We start from the raw sequence: 20,616 nt of genomic DNA on the forward strand, positions 1-20,616 counted from the left end.
TGTCGGCGACGGGTGTTGCCATGGATGCGGACAAGGTTGGCATCGTCACCACCTGGCCGACGCCGCAATCTCCTCGGGCTCTTCGCGGGTTCTTAGGGCTAGCCGACTACTACCGAAAGTTTATTCGGGGGTTCGGCCTGATTGCGGCTCCACTTACGCGGCTGCTGCGGCTAAAGCTTTTCAGACATTGAAGCAAGCCCTAACAACTGGGTCGGTTCTTCAGATGCCGGACTTCGGCAGACTGTTCACTGTTGACTGCGACGCCTCCGACGTGGGGTTCAACGCCGTCCTCCATCAGGGTGCAGGGCCCCTCGCTTTCTTATGCGGCCGTTCGCTGCACGTCATCACAAGCTCGCCGCTTACGAGCGAGAGCTCATCGGGCTGGTCCAGGTAGTACGGCACTGGCGGCCATATCTCTGGGGGTGGCCGTTACGCACAGATCACTACAGCCTCAAATTCTTGTTAGACCAGCGCATGTCCACCGTTCCGCAGCATCAATGGATCAGCAAACTCTTTGGGTTCGACTTTACCGTTGAGTTTCGCCAGGGCCGCCTCAACACCTTCGCCGATGCACTGTCCCGCCGCGATTCCGATCAGGCTGTTGACACCGGCGAGGCCGAGGGAGCTGCCCTCTGCATCCGCTCCGACCCCTCCTTCGCCTTCATCGACGATATCCGACGGGCCACAGCGACAGCGGCAGACGCCGAGTTGCTCCGACAACAGCTCCAGGAGGGAGCGCTGCCTGAGCCATGGCGCCTGGAGGGCGGCCTACTCCATGGGTGGCGCCTCTTTGTGCCGAACCACGACGACCTCCGTCACCAGAGCCTGCTCCTTGCTCACTCGGCCGGTCACGAAGGCGTACAGAAGACGCTCCACCGCCTTTGCAACGACTTCTTCATCCCCGGTGACCGCGCGCTGGTGCAGGATTGGGTCCGGTCTTGCGTCACTTGTCAACGCAACAAGACCACCAGGTTGCAGCCGGCAGGACTGCTGCAGCCCCTTGACGTTCCCTCGCAGGTGTGGATGGACATCTTCATGGATTTCATCGAGGGTCTTCCCAAGGTGGGCGGCAAGTCCGCCATTCTCACGGTAGTGGACCGTTTCTCCAAGTACGCCCACTTCGTTGTACTGGACCACCCCTACACCGCCACATTTGTCGCACGCGCCTTCTTTGACGGAATAGTCCGTCTCCATGGATTTCCTTCATCGATCGTCTGCGACAGAGATCCAGTGTTTACCAGCAACATCTGGCGGGATCTTTTCAAGATGGCAGGCTCAAGTTGCGGCTGAGCACAGCGTTCCATCCTCGGACCGACGGCCAGTCAGAGATTGTGAACAAGGTAATCGCAATGTACTTACGTTGTGTTACAGGTGATCGTCCACGTGCCTGGGTGGACTGGCTCGCTTGGGCGGAGTACTGCTACAACACATCCTACCACTCCGCCCTGCGTGCCACTTCGTTCGAGGTAGTTTATGGCCGACCTCCACCGCCCATGCTTCCATTCCAGGAAGGTGTGGCTCAGACCGAGGCGGCAAGCGAGCTTCTCCGTAGCAGGGATGAGGTCCTTGCGGAGGTGCGTCAACGTCTTCTCCAAGCACAACAGCTGTCCAAGAATTACTATGACGCCCATCATCAAGATGCAGAGTTTGCGGTAGGCGATTGGGTGTGGTTGCGCCTTCTCCACCGTACCACTCAGTCGCTTGACCCGTGCGCCAAGCACAAGCTCGGGCCGCGTTACGCCGGGCCATTTCCGGTGGTCGAGCGCGTCGGCAGCGTCGCCTACCGGCTACAGTTGCCATCGGGCGCCCGTACCCATGATGTCTTTCATGTGGGCCTGCTCAAGCCTTTCCGCGGCGTGCCACCGGCATCTTCGCCGGTCCTGCCGCCAGCTGCCAACGGTCGACTACTTCCAGGTCCCCAGAAGGTGTTGAGGGCTCAGCTGAGCCGTGGAGTTTGGCGACTTCTGATTCAGTAGCAAGGCCTTTCTGAGGAGGACGCCACTTGGGAGCAGCTCGAGGAGTTCCGCCAGCAGTTTCCAGACTTCCAGCTCGAGGACGAGTTGTTTGCGCAGGCGGGGAGAGATGTTATGACCGGGGCTACTTATAGCCGCCGTCGGCCCAACAGTAATTAGGGGCTTAGCCCAGTTATCATATTTGAGATTATATATACTCATGTAAAGACCTATTCTAAGATTAAGAAGAAGCAAACTTATTTGCTCGGCTTCTGCCGGGAAACCCTAAACCCTAGCCGCCGTCTGCGGCCTTCTCCATCTCGCGATCGCGGCGCCGCAGCGCCGTCGCTCGCCCCCACAGCCTCGCGAACCCACTAGCCACCCGTATAACCTACGCATACGCCCTGGTAGGAGGCCAGCTCCTATCAAACATATGATAACATAAATGTGTTTGTAAGCAGCTGAAATTGCAAGTCATGAATAAATTAACCACAGAATAAATAACAACTTTCCGTCACATGCATCGCCTTACAAATACTATACCTATATAATCCAGCAACATCATTTAATGTGCCGTCTTTGTTCATAACATTAAGAATTGGCAGCCCAAGCTTTCGAGCAATATGATAATCATTCTGATCATGTCCAGGGCTAATCTTCAGCACCCCTGTTCCGAATTCTGGATCAACATACTGTAAATCATAGAAACGATGGTTACTATTAACAAGAGTCATGCAAAGTCTATGCAAGGAAAACTATCTTGCCACCCTTTTAGCACTCCCTCAACTGCAACTCGAAAAAAGTTGACCCAATTACTACAACGAAATAAGTTTTTTAGCCAGGGAGAAACCATATGTGGACACAGGAAAAATATTTTGAATTTGGGCCTGTAAGTATGAAAAACTTGCACAAAAGAATGCATGTATGTACATCAAGCAAAGGGAAAAGCCAGCTTGGGAGGCAAAATTTTGCCTTAGCCACAAAAACAGTCACACTGGTGAAGTAGGTAACTACATGAATTGATGAATAAATGTTTTCCTTAAAAACTACATGAATTGATGAATAAATGTTTTCCTTACTTCAACTGACAAATGATAGCGTAAACTTTGCATGTGCAAGCGGCATGATAAGTTATAACACAATAAATATGACGAGAGAACACCCTGACTGGTGAATGTGGTGCTTCTGCATTGCTTCATTTTATTAATCTCACAGATGTCCTTTCTGAAATTGCTAGAAATATACAAAATACTAAAGAAAGCAATAGTTTTGTTCTTACCCGATCAGCAATGATAGGAACATGTCGCCCAAATGTTAAGGGTACAATAGCCAATTTTCCAACATATTTTGCATAGCGCTGATCCTGCATTGTCAATTAGTAAATTAAAATAAAGATAGTTTACTAAATCCAATTTCTTTGAGAAATAAAATAGCTCAATGCAGTTATAGGATAGGTTGCAACAGAACACAACAAAATGTCTTAGGACGTACTCCCTCCGTGTCCCAAGATAAGTGTCTCAACTTTGTACTAACTTTAGTACAAAGTTATACTTAAAGTTGAGACAATTATTTTGGGACCAAGGAAGTACTACTTATATTTCACTGCAGAGTCGCAGGTCGTGTTGTCGCAATACCTCTGGGTTAACAGCAACCGCAACATCACCAAATAGAGTCTCAGGTCGTGTTGTCGCAATAGTCATAAAATCATCCCTGCCCCACAAATTTCAATATGTAAGCAATGTTAAGCATTAGACTGTGGCAATCATATTACTGGATTCCTCGTGTTAGAATGAAATATATAGTGCATATCACGATACTCATTCTCATGAAAAATGTTCACTTAAACATCACAAGAGAGTACCAAAATAAAGAAGAACTGGTGGTAACACAAGCACACTTGGATGTAAATACAGTCAGCAATATGTCTGACAACATCATTGATTATGTAATGATAATTCTCATCGAATAATTATTAGATGTTAGACGAGCATGATTAAGAATGTAAAAATATGTACCTCGATCCACCAGCAACACGATACTTCATATAGTACAAATAGCCAGGTTCTTCAAAGTATTCAACTTCCTATAATAAGACAAAGCATTATAGAATCAAAATCTTTGGTTGGCTCATGTATGATGTTATGACCGGCGTACATACAGCCGGAGGAGGCCCAATGGCGCCGGCAGTTAGGGGCTTGGCCCAACTTAGTTAGGGGGTTGGCCCAACTTATTGTATTTTTATTAGCACGTCAGGGATTATATAAGCACATGTAAAGACTCGTTTTGGAGATAAGTAGCAATTATAATTGCTCGGCTTCTGCCGAGACCCCAAAACCCTAGCCGCCCCTGCGGCCCTTCTCCCCAGCACGATCACGGCGCCCCAGCGCCGTCGCCCACGCCTCCAGCTTCGCCAGCCCTCCTTCCATCCCTACAACCTAAGACCACGTCCCGATAGGAGCCCTGCTCCTTTCAATCTAGTATCAGCTGTCTCGGGTGCGATCATGTCCACTTCTCAGCCCACCGCCAGTCACCACTACACCGCCCCAGCTCACCACGGCAAACGCGCCGGCTTTGCCGGGGGCGATCACATCTGCCGCCTGGACGCCGCCGGGCTCCGCCGCCCTCGTCTTCACACCGGAGGAGATGACGACTGCGCTCGGGGAGCTCGGTCAAGCAGTTGCGGGCACCCGCACCTTCCTCTCGAGACCCTATGCCCAGCCATCGCCAGTCCCCTTCGCCCCCACCATGGTGCCGCAGCAACCGCGGCTGCAGTCACCGCCCCCGCCGACCTCGGGCCCGGGGGTGCCCATCCACCAGGTCCGGTTTGCCCCGTCGCCATCCCCGTTGCCGGCCTGGCTCGCCGGGTTAGGGCCGGTCTACACGACGGCCTCGGGCCAACCGCACGTGCCGCCGCCAGCGGCGTCGCTCCCGTTCATGCAGTACGGCGGACCCACCAATGTCGCCGGCCCATACGACGGCGTGGACGGTACCCTATTCCACGGCGGCACACTGATGCCCACATACTCAGCTCCGTTGTCCTCGATGTTCAGCGCGGAGGGGGCGCACCAGGCCACCATCCATGCCCAGCCACCGCCGACATTCTCCAAGCTGGAGTTCGCCACCTACGACAGCACCGTGGACCCCCTGAATTGGCTCAACCAATGCGACCAATTTTTCAAGGGGCAGCGCACGCTCGCGTCCGACCGCACCTGGATGGCCTCGTACCACCTCCGAGGAGCAGCCCAGACGTGGTACTACGCCCTCGAACAGGACGAGGGCGGCATGCCATCATGAGAGCGATTCCGTGAGTTGTGCCTCTTGCGCTTCGTACCGCCGATACGCGGGAGCCGACTGGCGGAGCTTAGGCGCTTGCCTTTTCTCTCCACGGTGCAAGACTTCGCCGACCGCTTCCAGGCGCTGGCATGCCACGCCCCCAGCGTCTCGGCACGCCAGCGGGCCAAGCTCTTCGTGGGCGGTCTGCCGAACCACATCCACGTGGACGTAGAAATGTGCGGGCCACGGAACCTACAGACGGCCATGTACTATGCCCGAGCCTTCGAGCATTGTACGATGGCCATGCAACAGGCGCCACCGCCCGGGCCGCTTGCCTGGCCCCCCGGCCGCCACCTGCCGCACCAGGACGTCCTGCCCAGGCTCCGCGGCGCCCAACGCTGCGGCCGCGGCGCGTTCGTTCCGTCGGCTCACACTGGCTGAACAACTCGAGCGCCGTCGTCAGGGGTTGTGCTACAACTGTGACAAGCCCTACGTTCCAGGCCACGTTTGTCCACGACTCTTCTACTTGGAAGCTGCGGACTACCTCGACGCCGCCATTGCCGGGCTCGGCGACCTGACCGCCCCACTTGACGCGGAGGTCGCCCCAGGGCCCGCGAACGCTTTTGCGGGTATCCGGACGGAGAAGACGATGTTGTTGCCGGTGGCGATCAACGGAGAGCGCCTTCTAGCCCTGCTGGATACGGGCTCCACCCATAACGTTCTGCCAGGGTCCACCATGCGCCACCTGCCGATCCAATCGACCGGCGAGGAGCAGCTCCGGGTTACCGTTGCAAACGATGATCGCCTCCACTGTCAGGGCATTGCTCGGCATGTTCCCCTCATCATCGGCGACGAGCACTTCGCCATCACGTGCGTCGGCGTCAACATGGGCTGCTTTGACTGCATCCTTTGGGACTTCGACGTCATGACGATGATCTTCTGGCGCATGGATCGCCGCGTCCGGTGGGAGGGCGTGGGTGACGCTGACCCAGCAGGCCCCCAGCCCCAGTTGACGGCGACCTCCATCAACCCCGCGCTACCCTTGTTGGCTCGCCTTTTGCAGCGGCATAACGACCTCTTCGACGAGCTACGGGGCCTTCCACCAGTCCGGGCCTAACGACCACCGCATTCACCTGCTGCCGGGCACCACACCCGTCGCCGTGCGAGCATACCGCTACGCCCAGATGCAGAAGGACGAGCTGGAGCAGCAGTGCGCAGCCATGCTCGCCCAGGGCATCATCCGGCCGACTACCTCGCCGTTCTCGGCGCCGGTGCTCCTCGTTCGCAAGGCCGACGACTCGTGGCGCTTCTGCATCGATTACCGTGCTCTTAACACCAAGACGTCCAAGGACAAATTTTTGATACCTGTCGTTGAGGAACTCCTGGACAAGCTCCACGGGGCATGCTTCTTCACCAAGCTCGACCTCCGCTCCGGCAACCACCAGGTGCAGATGTACCCGGACGACGTCACAAAGACGGCCTTTCGCACACATCACGGCCACTTCAAGTTCTTGGTGATGCCCTTCGGCCTCGCAAATGCTTCGGTGACGTTTCAGGCCCTGATGAACGACGTCCTCCGTCCCTACTTGCGGCGGTTTGTGCTCGTTTTCTTCGATGACATCCTCATCTACAGCTCGTCCTGGCGAAGCACTTGCAACACGTAGCCATCGTCCTCGACAAGCTTCGGACGCACCATCTGCACCTCAGGCGCTCGAAGTGCTCGTTCAGCACGACGTCCGTCGCGTATCTCGGCCACGTCATCTCGGCAGAGGGCGTCGCCATGGATGACGACAAGGTCGCGGCCGTCGCGACTTGGCCGACGTCGCACTCGCCACGGGACCTACGTGGTTTCCTGGGACTCCTGGGCTACTACCGGAAGTTCAAGTAGTTCGGCCTAATCGTGGCACCGCTCACGCGCGTGTTGCGCCGCGACGCTTTCGCCTGGGACACCGACGCAGTCGAGGCCTTCCAGACACTCAAGCAGGCGCTCACTACGGGGCCGGTCCTCCAGATGCCTGACTTCGACAAGCTATTCACGGTGGACTGCGACGCCTCGGGCGTGGGGTTTGGCGCCGTCCTTCAACAGGGCATGGGACCTCTCGCGTTCTTCAGCCGGCCTTTCGTCGTGCGCCATCACAAGCTCGCGGCCTACGAGCAGGAGCTCATCGGCTTGGTGCAGGCGGTGCGCCACTGGCGGCCGTATCTATGGGGACGGTCGTTCCTTATTCGCACGGATCACTACAGCCTCAAGTTCCTGTTGGACCAGCGCCTGTCCACCGTTCCGCAGTACCAGTGGATCAGCAAGCTCTTCGGGTTCGACTTCACAGTCGAGTAGCGGCCGGGTCGCCTCAACACCGTGGTGGACGCGCTGCCCCGCCGCGACGCCGACCTTGACACGGGCGCCGTCAACACCGAGTGGGCTGCCGTTTGCATCAACTTCGGGCCCTCCTTCACATTCTTCGACGACATCCGCCAAGCCAAGGCGACCGCCTCGGACGCGCAGCACCTCGTCAGGGCCTCGAGGCGGGCGAATTGCAAGAGTCGTGGCGCCTGGACGATGGTTTGCTCCTGCACGGGCGGCGCTTCTTTGTGCCGGATCACGGCGATCTACGCCACCAGACCAATCTGTTGGCACACTCGGCGGGCCACTAGGGTGTGCAGAAGACCCTTCACCGCCTCCGAGCAGACTTCTACATACCCGGCAACCGTGCGCTGGTGTAAGACTGGGTGCGGTCATGTGTGACTTGCCAGCGCAATAAGACGGAGACACTGCAGCCGACGGGACTGCTCCAGCCCCTTGAGGTGCCCTCTCAGGTCTGGACCGACATCTTCATGGATTTTATCGAGGGCCTTCCCAAGGTGGGCGGCAAGTCTGTCATCCTCACGGTGGTCGACCGCTTCTCCAAGTACGCGCATTTCATCGCGCTCGGCCACCCCTAAACCGCCACCTCCGTCGCGCGTGCCTTCTTCAACGGCATCGTCCGCCTCCACGAGTTTCCCTCCTCGATCGTCAGCGACCATGACCCGATGTTCACCGGCCATGTCTGGCGCGATCTTTTCCAAATGGCGGGCATAAAATTGCGTCTAAGCATGGCGTTCCACCCACAGACCGACAGTCAATCCGAGGTGGTCAACAAGGTGATTGCTATGTACTTACGTTGTGTTACATGTGATCGCCCACGCGCCTGGGTGGACTGGCTTGCCTGGACGGAGTATTGCTACAACACCTCCTACCACTCCGCCCTGCGTGCCACACCATTCGAGGTGGTCTACGGTCGCTCCCTGACATCCATTCTGCCATTTCAACCGGGCACAGCCCAAACTGAGGCAGCGGGCGACCTTCTTCGCGGCAGGGATGAGATCCTTGCCGAGGTGCGCCAGCGTCTTCTCCAAGCTCAACAGTTGTCCAAGAAATACTACGACGCCCACCACCGCGAGGCGGAGTTTGCGGTGGGTGGATTGGGTGTGGTTGCGGCTTCTCCACTGCACCACGCAGTCGCTGGACCCACGAGCCAAGCACAAGCTAGGCCCTCGCTACGTCGGGCCGTTTCCAGTGTTGGAGCGCATCGACAACGTCGCCTACCGACTTCAGCTGCCACCGGGCGCTCGCATCCACAACGTCTTCCATGTGGGGTTGTTGAAGCCTTTCCGCGGCGACCCGGCCGCCGCCGGCTCTTCCCCCAACCGCCGACGGTCGTCTTTTGAAGGCCCAGCAGAGCCGAGGTGCTTGGCGTCTGTTGATCCAGTGGCAAGGCCTTCCGGAGGAGGACGCCACTTGGGAGCAACTCGAGGAGTTCCGCCAGCATTTCCCCGACTTCCAGCTCGAGGACGAGCTGTTTGCGCAGGCGGAGAGAAATGTTATGACCGGCGTACACTACAGCCGAAGGAGGCCCAATGGCGCAGGCAGTTAGGGGCTTGGCCCAACTTATCGTATTTTTATTAGCACATCAGGGATTATATAAGCACATATAAAGACTCGTTCTGGAGATAAGAAGTAGCAATTATAATTGCTCGGCTTCTGCCGAGACCCCAAAACCCTAGCCGCCCTTGCGGCCCTTCTCCCCAGCGCGATCACGGCGCCCCTGCGCCGTCGCCCGCGCCTCCAGCTTCGCCAGCCCTCCTTCCATCCCTACAACCTGAGACCACGTCCCGGTAGGAGCCCTGCTCCTATCATATGATCATCCATGAATTATTGAAGTTTCAGCTCTCGCATGCAGAGTTACCCAATTTTCCTTTGGTTTAAAATATATAGTTGTGCAGATATATGTATGTATGTACTTGGTAAAAAAAGAAGTAATCTCTTCACATACTAAGTCAGATACTGCAGTCTGCAGATTAGGAGACCAGTTGACCAAATAAGATCCTGAAAAGGAAATACAATGAATCAACCAATACATACCAAAGTTACATAAGGTAAGTCCCTAACTTCAAAAAGTAAACAAGAAAAATAGAACAAATCAAAAGATTAAGAATTCCTAAATCCCTGTCCAACAAGAAAAAATCATATAAGAATGGGATCACATGCATGAGGCCATCCTCAACATGAATTCACCCAAGCATGTACCCAAAAAAAAATTGGAATGTGCTCGGAAAACACATGAACTACCAGTATCAAACAGATATCATGTTTTACTATGTTGGATGGTGCCTGCGCCATAAGTTGCCGTTTGGCAGGTATGTTGTTTTGATCAGTAAATATGATCATCATTTGAGGATGATTACAGCAAATATGTTGTGTAACATAAAACTGGATGCTATAAGCTGCAAAATGCAAACATAATTGTATTATCTCACCAAAGAACATATAAATTACTTTCTACAAAAAGTACCATGATACAGTTGGTGATGGAAATAAAATCATGGTGCTTGCTTCCCACTAAATTATGCACACGGCCCTTGTATTAGTGGTCAAGTAAAATAACTAGGACAAGCCAGTGAGCAGGCCCAGCCCACTCAATTTACATTCCTATCCCGAACTACAGCCACTCACTTGTGGCCTGATGGATTTTTTTTTAATCAACCAACTGAATGTCTGACTATAAAGTTATAGAACTTCTGGTTGCTGAAGAAAGCTGACTAGAAAACCAAGAGACTGCACATCCAGAATAACATTCTTCAGCCATATAACTAATTAACTATACAATCAGCAGAAATAACCAACAAAGTAGTGAGGTAAGTTTGTTACTGATAATGTAAAGCTTGTAACGGCCCCAAATAACTTATGAAAGTACTGAGGTAAGTTTGTTACTGATAATGTAACAAGAATAGAAAAACATATGCAATACAAATTTATTGTCACCCCGTACTTCATACAAGTGCATCTGTGGTCACCACCCTAAATCTACTGAAGCAAATGGTATAAACTCAACCAGTAATAAGTATGTTAATATAGTCAACTAGAAACTATTAGAGCATCTCTAACAGATCCCGCAAACCGGGCCGTCCGCTATAATAACCGCCGGTTTGCAGGATCCATCTCGTATCCCCGGCCCAAGCAGATCCTTTAGATCGTGTCGTCTCGGAAAAAAAATTGTGGGATCCCGCATCCGCGAGCCCATTTCCTCCATATGTGCAGGAATTCGCCCGATTTTGGAGGATCCCCTTTCGGTTGGCGCGAAGCAACTTCCGCCGGCTTCACTTCCCGCCTCCATCCCTACCACCGCCGCCTATCCAGCCTCCGACCTCGTTTTCCGGCCTTGTGGCACCGGAAATAAGCCGGATGGATGGAGTGCCCACCGCCCCCGGGCACGCCATACCATGCGCCGCCGCCGCCTCCACCACCGTCGGTCCGTCCGCTCAGGCCTCCCACGGTTCTAACTCCTCTCGCTGCAGTTCTAATTCCTCCCGCCGCCGCCTCCACCATCAAGAGAAAGAGGCAAGGGAGCCATCTCGTGCAAGGCGTCATCGCAGGCGGCGCGGCACCAACTCCTCCCGCCGCCGCTTCGGTTCAACGCGCCCCGGCCAAGAGGAAGACCTCCTCGACCGGCCCCGCCGATTCGCAGAGGAAGCTCCCGAGGAAGAAGGCGATCACGTCGAGGGGTCGGGCTCCTCCTCCGCCTACAACGTGTTTGATGAAACGTCCGGGAGGTAAAAAAATTGATATGCTTGCTTTGCTCCGGTCATCTATGTTTGGGCCGTCCGGAATTCTTGCTTGAGCTTTCGCCGTTGTTTTTTGTAGCCAAAACGTGCCCTACACATATACGGAGTTGTTGGCCGAGAGCACTGTGAATTTGAGTACCCCCCTTGGCGATTTCAATGCATCATACGTCGAGGTCGACACGGAGGTGAATGGCGATGATGAAGTGCAAGAGATCAAGGAGGCCGACTATGACGCTAGGGTGGGGAGGAGCGGCAACTACACGGAGACAGAGGATGTGTGCTTAGTGAAAGCATGGGAAAGCATCTCTCTTGACTCCATTGTCAGCAAGGATCAAACCAATTCCATCTATTGGCAAAGGATCGAGGATAAATTTCACCAAATGATGCCATTCCCATTAGGCCGGACCTTGAAGGGCATTCAAGGCCGTTGAGACACAATCAACAAAGCTTGCGGCCATTGGTACAGATGCTTGGAGCAAGTGCGGAATGCACCACCAAGTGGAGTCACTATTGATGATTATGTGAGCATTTTTCATCTTCATGTGGCTAACCGTGTTCATAGGAAGATTATGAGCTCATAACTGTCTCATTGTTTGTTTGTAGGATCGCATCGCCAATGAGTACTACAAGCAAACGTCTCCAAAGGGTCGGTCATTCAATCTTCAACATTGTTGGATTTGGCTCAGGGATAGTGAGAAGTGGAGGGTGAGGGACAAAGAATCCCCTCCAAAGAGAGGCGTGAAAGTGGAGATTGATGATGATGATGATGATAGTGATGATGCACTAAGAGGAGGAAGAAACAAGGACAAACTGGATGGAAATAAGGAGAAAGCAAGAGTGAAGAGGACGTCTGAGGCAATCTCTTTGAGAGATCAAATTGGTGAGATGGCGAAGATGAAGGAGGCCATGCTAGCCAAGCATTAGGATGCAAAAGTTGCCATGGCCGAAAAGAAAGAGAAGCACAAAGAGGAGAAATGGGAAAAGAGGTGTGCCTTCGAGGAGCGCAAGCTCACCCTAGAGGAGCAAAAGAGGAAGGAGGAGAGGACCGCCGAAGAGGACTGGTTCATGATGATGAATCCGGAGGGCATGGATGCAATGGCAAGAGAATTTTGGGAGACGAAAAGAATGGAGATCATGCTCCGAGGGAAGGAGATTCAAAATCTTATGGCCGATGGTGGTGTTGGGTTTGGTGAGGGCTTTTCTTTCGACAATGGTGGTGGCCTCGACATGGGTGGTGGTGGTGGTGGCTTCAACATAGGTGGTGGTGATGGTGGTGGCTTTGGCATGCGTGGTGGTTCTTCGACAAGCCAAGCCATGTGAACGATGGTGATGGTGGTCGTGTTCAATCTCCAGTCCAAGTTCGTGAGGATGGTGGTGCGAGCTCTCCAGTACAACTTCGTGAAGATGGTGGTGCAAGCTCTCCGGTCAATGTTGGCGATGGAGGTGGCGGCGTTCTTCGCAACAATGAGAATGTTGCTTGATTGATCTATGTGATTTGAGCATCGTTTGTCTTGTTTTATCGCGCATTCATGAACCTAAACTTGATACCTCGTATGTTGCGCATGATTTTGGATGTGATGAACTAGCATGATGATCTACTAGTGATGTATATATATGATGATGAACTCGATAATATTTGCATATATTTGTATTTGCGGGAAGGCGAGCTGTCCAGCGCGGAATAGATCCTGCAAACATGTCCCGCAAAACATTAGCGGGACGGGTTCATGGGAACTGTTCCGCCGGAGGGCTCGCCGTCCCGTAAAAAAGAATTGTGGGAGCCCTCAAACGACTTTTACGGGCTGGCCGTTTGCGGGATCTGCTAGAGATGCTCTTACCAGGCAAATTTTGGGGATACACCAAGAGATTGAAAATAGTAAACAGGATATCAAACTCAACAAGAGCACATTACTCAAGATGATGCACGTTCACCCCCTTTTTGTAATAGAGCATGTAGCCATGTTTAATTATAATACCTTGATATATAAGCCCTTTTTCATTAAGCCTAATGAATGCTTCAACAACTGCATCTGCAAAACAGAAGGGAAAAAACACTGGGACCAGTTGTAAAGATAACCACAGGGTTCTAACATTGAGCTCAAGGGAGCAACCTAACATCGCTATCACAACATCATGTTCTGATGGTTTGATTTAAAAAAGGATAGGTCAAATCACTAGTGTACATAAATTGCATAAAAAAGTTCAGATCTAGCGGGCAGAGGATGGGAGTACTTTGGTTCGACATCAAATAGCTGTCACTTTCATTCGTAAAGAACTCAGTCATAAGCCAAAACAAGACTTAGATACCATATACCATCAGTGTGGTCCTGATTAAATGCAAGTCTATCAACAGAACGAAATTTAAGGATGCAACCATGTGACCTAACAATTGCAGAAGAAGAAAGCTAAAATATAACCACGTAAGAAATTCCTAAAACTCAGAAACAAGCTAGTGATTCCGCAAGGTAATACGACGAAACACAGGTCCAGTGGAGATGGCATCATTTGAAATGGAAAACGACAGTTGACACTTACGACTTAGTTGATCATCTAGCGTGAAGCATTCACGAGTCCAATCACAAGATGCACCCAACCGCTTAATCTGGTTAGTGATTGTACTCCCATACCTGAAAGGGGAAGTGTTCAGAATAAAAAACAAACTAAGCGTTTAAGGTTCAGCTTTAAAAAGAACTTTAAAAAATGCAACCTTCTGGAATGAATGAATCAACCAGAATAATCTTTCATCACATGTTCATTGCAGCAGCACAAGGTTGTGGAGGAACAACTTCACCTTGCCGCTACGAAGTGTACAACACTAACGTTGAAGGAACTACTTCAACGTGCTGCACGAGATATAGCTCTAGAAGCGAATATAGGTCAATATGGCAGCAGGAGTTCAATCCAAAACTCCTACAGCACAAGATCTAGTCCAAGATCTTAGATAAGAACACCAAGTTCTATTATAGGTAGTGGGGTACATAGTCTGGTTATAAACTACTCCCTCCGTCCGGTGAAGAGTGTACATATAGACATTTTAGGACAAATTATGAAGTAGAGTAAAAAATGCATTGGAAAGGTGCAAGCCACCATCTCTCTCCTCTTTAATTACTTAACCCCAATGAGCTAAGTGCATGTAGAAATTAAGGAGACTATGTGTAGAATGTTATTGGTCTTGATTACCGTGTAGTGAGAGAGAAGCATTTTTTCTACTTTAAAGTGCACTGGAAAGATAAAAGTACACTCTTTTGTGGACAAATTTTAAAGCCAAACGTACACTCTTCACCGGACGGATGGAGTAGAGGTGAGGGCCTCTATTTATAGGCTTTGGGAAGCCTTCACACCTCTGTTGAAGTGTATATATGTGGATTGCCTAGCCCTTTCCATCAGTTCGGACTTTTGGTTGTGTTGGCTAGTGCATGAAGTTTAACATGGTACCAGAGCCTAAGGTCTTGAGTTCAAGTGCTGGCTTTGGCAATTTATCCAAAAATTGCTGCTGCCCCCCTCTGTGTCCACGTAGAGGCATTTTGAGCCATGCCTCTGAGTCTATTCACGTGTTGACTTCCCACGTTACAAGTGAGAGAAGGTGTTGAAGTGTATATGTGGACTGCCTAGCCGTTTTCATCAGATCGGACTTTTCGTTGCATTGGCTAGTGCATGAAGCTTAACAACCTCAACTTCTACTTATAGCTAGAACACTCTAGAAAACATTACTTAATTACGATTTAGCATTCTACTCATAGCTAGGAGATTCTAGAAAAATGTAGCTAAAGCTAAGGGGAAAAAACAAATACTAGACTGGAGTAGAAGTATCTAGAAGTGGTTTGACTTCTGATTTTATTTTTATTTTCCTTCTCTTTATTGTTCGTCACCATTCATGGTAGTTAATCTCCAGTCATTATGACAGACAAAACCAAATTTTGTATTAACAATACCAGAAGACAGCAAAGAACAAAGAAAGTAGAGCATAATGTGTGTGTGATAAATGCGCAAACGCGCATAGGATGCAATTAAGAGTGTTAACCAACCATATTCAGTAAGAGGAAATCACCTGGGTAGAAAGTTCAAAATGTATGGTTTATAGTAAATCCAGGTAATTAAGCAAGGATGCAAGTCTTGTAAAAAAGAGAAGAAAGGATTGCTTCAAATCAGCAAGAGGACAAAACTTCTGACTGCATAAGAAGACAGTGTACGCAAACTAGACTGGATTCAGAAAAGGACTGACTTCTCTTTCCACTCCCAAACTCTTTTAGTGAACTCCTCCCGGGTAAGATCTGCTCTTTTGATGCCTTCAGCAGCTAACATCTTTTCCACAACTAACTGAGATGCAAAAAAGTTGAAAATTAAAATCAGCCAATTACTGCACCAAGTCTTGAACGCAACGTCGAACCATAGTTAAAAAAAAAAGACACGCCTAGGCTCTAGGCAATAACAAAAGACCTAGCGCTTAATTGTGCTTAAAAGAGGACAGGCCCAGTGCTAGAAGATCCCACGCCAGGTGGGGTCTGGTGAAGGATTATACGAGGCAAATCTTACCACCGCACAGTGCAATGCAGAGAGACCGTATCAAACTCAGGACCTCTATAATGTGCGCATAATTGTGCTTAAGCAAGAGCTTTGGTAAAAAAAGCGGTGGCAAAACACACAATTGCCTAGGTTTTTCAAAAACTTTGCGTCAAATACATATTAAATGTGCAGGAATGCAAACCTGAGTTGCAATCCCAGCATGGTCGGTACCAGGAATCCAAAGTGCAGGCCTCCCTTTCATACGGAAATACCTTATCATTATATCCTGAGTTACTTAATGAAAAGGGGATACTGTTAGTCAGAAAAATAATTGATCCCAGAATGATGTGGGAAATCAGAGCTTTACTATGTTTGAGATATATATGTGGACTAATTATCTTGGAACCTTAAACATGCAATGTTAAGCACCCTGTGTGTGTGTGTGTTGGGGTGTTTGGGGGGGAGGGGGGGGGGGGGGGGTTATCTAAGAGTACAGACTACATAGAATTGACTTAAACAGGCCAGTTTAACTGTAACACGCTAGTTCACATCATTCAAGATATTATTCTACACAGAGTTCTACCATCACTTCTGCTTAATGCAGCAGCAGCAGCAGCAACCAATGTTTATTTTACTTTGTGTCACGCAATTAATCACTAGTACCTTGGATACATGACTTGTCTTATAAGAAAAGATCCACCTCGCAAGGTAAATGTATCGAAGATTATGCTGAGGTCTAACATGCAAGTTATTTCAAGGTACAGTACGGAGAGAGTATCATGATACAACAAATCAACAAAGCTAATGTACTATAGAAGATCATAAAAAGGTGTAAAAACAAATTAATTGCTTGTAAATCAGCATATAGTTAGCCAACATAAGAACATAATAGTCTTAGGAAACCGAATCACCCTACCTCAAGGGTAACAAACATAGCATGACCCATATGTAATGATCCAGTCACATTTGCAGGTGGCATAGGAATGACAAATGGATCACCTCCACGGTCAAAGTTAGGCTTAAAGAATCCTTGAGATTCCCACCTATGAAAATTGAAACATCAAATAGTTTTGTTTAGGAAAAGTTATGTGTGGTTCCAGAAATAATTTATACTGAGACAGTAAGGAAATTGAGCAAAATAAAGTAAACTTATTCAACTCAATTCATTGAACAATACAATACTTGAATCAAATAACTAGATTATTAAGCTAGTAGTCTTCGACGTAGGTTGTAAGGCCAATCCAATGGGAGTTGAAACATACTTCGCTATCAGTAGTTAGGTCAACTTTACGTTCCTGAGTGAATCATGGCAATTTTCCTCTGTATGAATCAAGATTTATGTGCAAAACAATAGATCATGAGATCCAAATTTAACACATATAAAGAGAAGTGGTTCTGAATTCCATGGCGCATCGTATTCTTCAAACACTTTCATACAAGTATAACTTGTCAACGTTGCATCTCCTTTGACTTGTTAACTACAGCTATACGCTATCAAAAAAAACTACAGCTATACATAAGCAAGCAATGTACAGTCGGTACAGATATCGGCGTTCTTCCTTGGTAACAGAACGATTTGGCAATCTTGTCCAAAGCCAGCACCAACGAGGCGGCTACTATTAACGGACAGACTGGGCAAGAAATGTCTGAAAATCAGTGACCGGCCCAAAGGTGGGTAACTAACTATACATTTGCGAGTCTCGGTCTCTTTAGACATTTCCATACTACCAACTAAAATGTCATCCCTCAACTTCATTGCATGTAGCAGGACCTAAATGGAATTGCAAGCTTCGCCAAATTGCTGGCTGAATCATGTACTTATCATGCCCACATGAGAACGAGCATAAATGGATCACCAAGCAATCAAGCAAGTTAACTCGTAGCAGAGACGCTGAATTACCACTTATAAATCCGCTCCTCGCTGGTGAAGTCGAACGACTTGGCGACTTCAGGGGAGGTGAACACATCCCTCTCAGAGGCAACTGCTGCAAAGCGAACCAAACCCAATCAATGCACAACCCAGTCTCACAGGATTTCACGCCAGCTGAACGAAACCGGTAACTGGGGAGCACTGCCGGTACCTGCGCAGAACCTGCGGGCGGCGCGGCGCGGGGTCCACGCCGGGCGGCGGTGGGCGAAGAAGAACAGCTGGTTGAGGCGGCGGAGGCAGGCTGAGGAGGAGGACAGGAGGTGGGAGGGGCCCGCAAGCGCCATTAGAGCCTGCGCGCGCCGCCCGGCTCGCGGTGCTGGTGGGGTGGCAACGGCGAAAAACCCTAGACTAGCAGGGGAGCTCGAGGGGTTTGGGTTTGGATTTGGAAGAGGATAACGCGGGAGCGTGGCGGTGGTGGCGCAAACGGATGGGACGATGGTTTTTTAAGGTATTTCACTATAAGTTTTTTTAAGATATTTCACTAAATGTCTACATATAAAGTAAAATAAATGAATCTATATTTTAAAGTATGTCTATATACATCCGTATGTAGTCCATTAGTTGAACCTCTAGAAAGACTTATATTTAGGAATAGAGGGAATAGGAATGAATGAACTTATATTACTGTATGTATCAAAATATATAATTAACGAGTTGGATGGTTAAAAGAGACTATGATATTTCAACCCATCAAAATTCAAGCCGTGTGATGTTTTAGTTAAAGATGACGCGCCTACGATGGTTTAGTGAATTTTAAGAACATTTAGACCATTTGATTTATATACGAAAAGTATCACGTACTTTCATTTTTAGGGTATTCCTGTCCTCTATGTTAAAAAGAACATTCATAAATGTTTTCAAAAAAATCAAGAAAAAGGAAAATATTAAAAAAACATCACTACACCCCTAAAAATTTCAGGTCCAAACTCAAAATGCACGTTAAGAAACAAAAAGTGAAATTGAGATTTTTTTTTCAGAATTCTTTAGAGCATTTAAGATTTGACTTTAAATTTGAAGCACAAGGAGTATTCAAGGATGGGAGTATCCCATATTTTCTTTAGAGTGGGAATTACTCCCTCTGTCTCTTAATATAAACGCGTTTTTGACATTTATGGGACACACGGAGTAGCATGGAGTGTACATCCGTGTCCTATGGTGTGATAAACTACTCGATTTTTGATAAGGTTTGGTAATTCGACACAAGACTTGATTGACAGCAAAGTGGTTTATACTTTACATATAGGAAGGAGTACGATTCACAACAAAGTAAATCCATAATAAAGTAGTTTATATATAAAAAGAGTACATGCTCGCAATAGCTAGCGGATGTGTAAGTGTTAAGCCCTCATTCTTTTCCTAGATCTAAGAGGTTGATCCTCCGTTTGGTTTTGTGTCTATGATGTAGTGGTAAAGAGATGAAGCTAGATCTTTGTCCTTGATGATTTGTTTCGTGTGTAAACAATAATGATGTTGTTGTCGTTGGATGCACGTCCTAGCTTGGTAGAATATATAAAAACTCGTGATAATTTTTTTTTAAGATTCTTGTTCACCTTGCCTTCTCACGCTAAAGATTTGCTTTTTTCTTATTTCTCTATCTCCAACTCTTCTCATTTAGTATTGCTCCATTCTTGTGCGGCAGCGCGGCTTTTAGACATGGTCTTGAGTGCATTATTGTTGTGGTCACCGATAACTATATTGTAAAGAATGCACGGATAGTGGAGGGCAGCTTACGCATCCTTGTCTTTACTGTTTGTGTTGTTAGTGTTGGTATAGTTCTAGCAGACATACATGCAAATGCTCAATTTGCTAAGGACTGAATTCACAATTGAAATGACCAACGGAACACACCTCTTAGCAAAGTAAGTCGGGGCTAACTCTATTTTCATAGAGATGGCATCACATTGCACATTGTTATATTTCCTAAACAAACCAGTCTTACACGTGAATAACGAGGCCACAATTTCATGTTCCTCTAAAATAATGGGGCCACGACACCTTCTTCTTCCTTGCACAAACATGTATAGCAGCAAAGTTGCATGGTAGGACATCTAATGTATAAAAGGGTAAGGGTTTGGATATGGAAGAGAATAACTCGGAAGTGCGGCTCCATGAATGAGCTTATCATAAAACCAGTAGAAGCGTTGCTACAGGCTACAATGCATATAAATAAATCAAACAAATAATTAAGATCGTCTCTAAAGTTGAAGATCATTTCTTTCCGATACGTCTGAGTGTGTTCGGACACCAAACATGCGCCTAGTGGGCCCCCAAAATCAAACCATCTCGACATTCATGCCTCCCCAAATTCAGCCCACATGTGGGGAAGAAATGTGGTTATCCGGACTATCCACCATGTTATATCCAACACGGCGTACCAACACAAACCCTCCATGGCGCACCATTCCCTTTTTTGTCGGACCCTCCCCTACCCGCTCAGTTTTCCTTCATAGCGGTGTTGGGAAATGCAATAGAAAAAAATCACCCTACGATCAAGGTCCGGGATCACTATGAAGATGCATACAAGGTTTAATATCATTATTACGAGCTTCGAGATGCAGCAGAAGAATAGTTGGTGTAGATCAGTCCTGAAGTCCCTCAAACCGTCCACGATGATCCCTCGAACAAAAGACCTAAGGCACGGCCTCTCTACGGATTACACGCGTACGGGCTTCACGCACCGACAACGCTTCGCCATCTAGAGCTAATCGTCACCAGAGAATTAGAGGGAGAAGAAGAGAATCGTACAAGGCTTCTTTATTATGAGGATTAGAGAGAACTAGGTCTAGCTCTAATTAGATCAATTAGAACTAGAATTATAAAACTAGAGGAGGCTCCAGAACTTGTGTCTAAAAGTGCGCA

The 20,616-nt window shown here is 48.9% G+C and overlaps 1 protein-coding gene across 3 annotated transcripts in view; it reads right to left on the minus strand.

Moving 5' to 3' along the window:
- The window catches only part of LOC123426161 (valine--tRNA ligase, chloroplastic/mitochondrial 2), a 56,769-nt gene extending 38,611 nt beyond the window's left edge, over positions 1-18,158 (minus strand). Inside the window, exons 1-12 of one of the 3 annotated variants that reach the window (XM_045109936.1) lie at positions 17,909-18,158; positions 17,728-17,809; positions 16,744-16,870; positions 16,030-16,113; positions 15,547-15,641; positions 13,860-13,951; positions 13,301-13,378; positions 9,536-9,588; positions 3,968-4,035; positions 3,587-3,662; positions 3,232-3,315; positions 2,496-2,644 (exon numbers count right to left, since the gene is read on the minus strand). In XM_045109936.1, coding sequence (XP_044965871.1) covers positions 2,496-2,644; positions 3,232-3,315; positions 3,587-3,662; positions 3,968-4,035; positions 9,536-9,588; positions 13,301-13,378; positions 13,860-13,951; positions 15,547-15,641; positions 16,030-16,113; positions 16,744-16,870; positions 17,728-17,809; positions 17,909-18,041 — 1,121 coding nt within the window. In that variant the 5' untranslated portion in view covers positions 18,042-18,158. Of the gene's footprint in view, positions 1-2,495; positions 2,645-3,231; positions 3,316-3,586; positions 3,663-3,967; positions 4,036-9,535; positions 9,589-13,300; positions 13,379-13,859; positions 13,952-15,546; positions 15,642-16,029; positions 16,114-16,743; positions 16,871-17,727; positions 17,813-17,908 lie in introns of all 3 variants that reach the window. The other 2 variants (XM_045109935.1, XM_045109937.1) reach the window with 2 other exon arrangements.
- Between the last annotated feature and the right edge of the window lie 2,458 nt (positions 18,159-20,616).

Source organism: Hordeum vulgare, chromosome 2H (assembly GCF_904849725.1).
Source record: "Hordeum vulgare subsp. vulgare chromosome 2H, MorexV3_pseudomolecules_assembly, whole genome shotgun sequence".
Classification (NCBI taxonomy): domain Eukaryota; kingdom Viridiplantae; phylum Streptophyta; class Magnoliopsida; order Poales; family Poaceae; genus Hordeum; species Hordeum vulgare.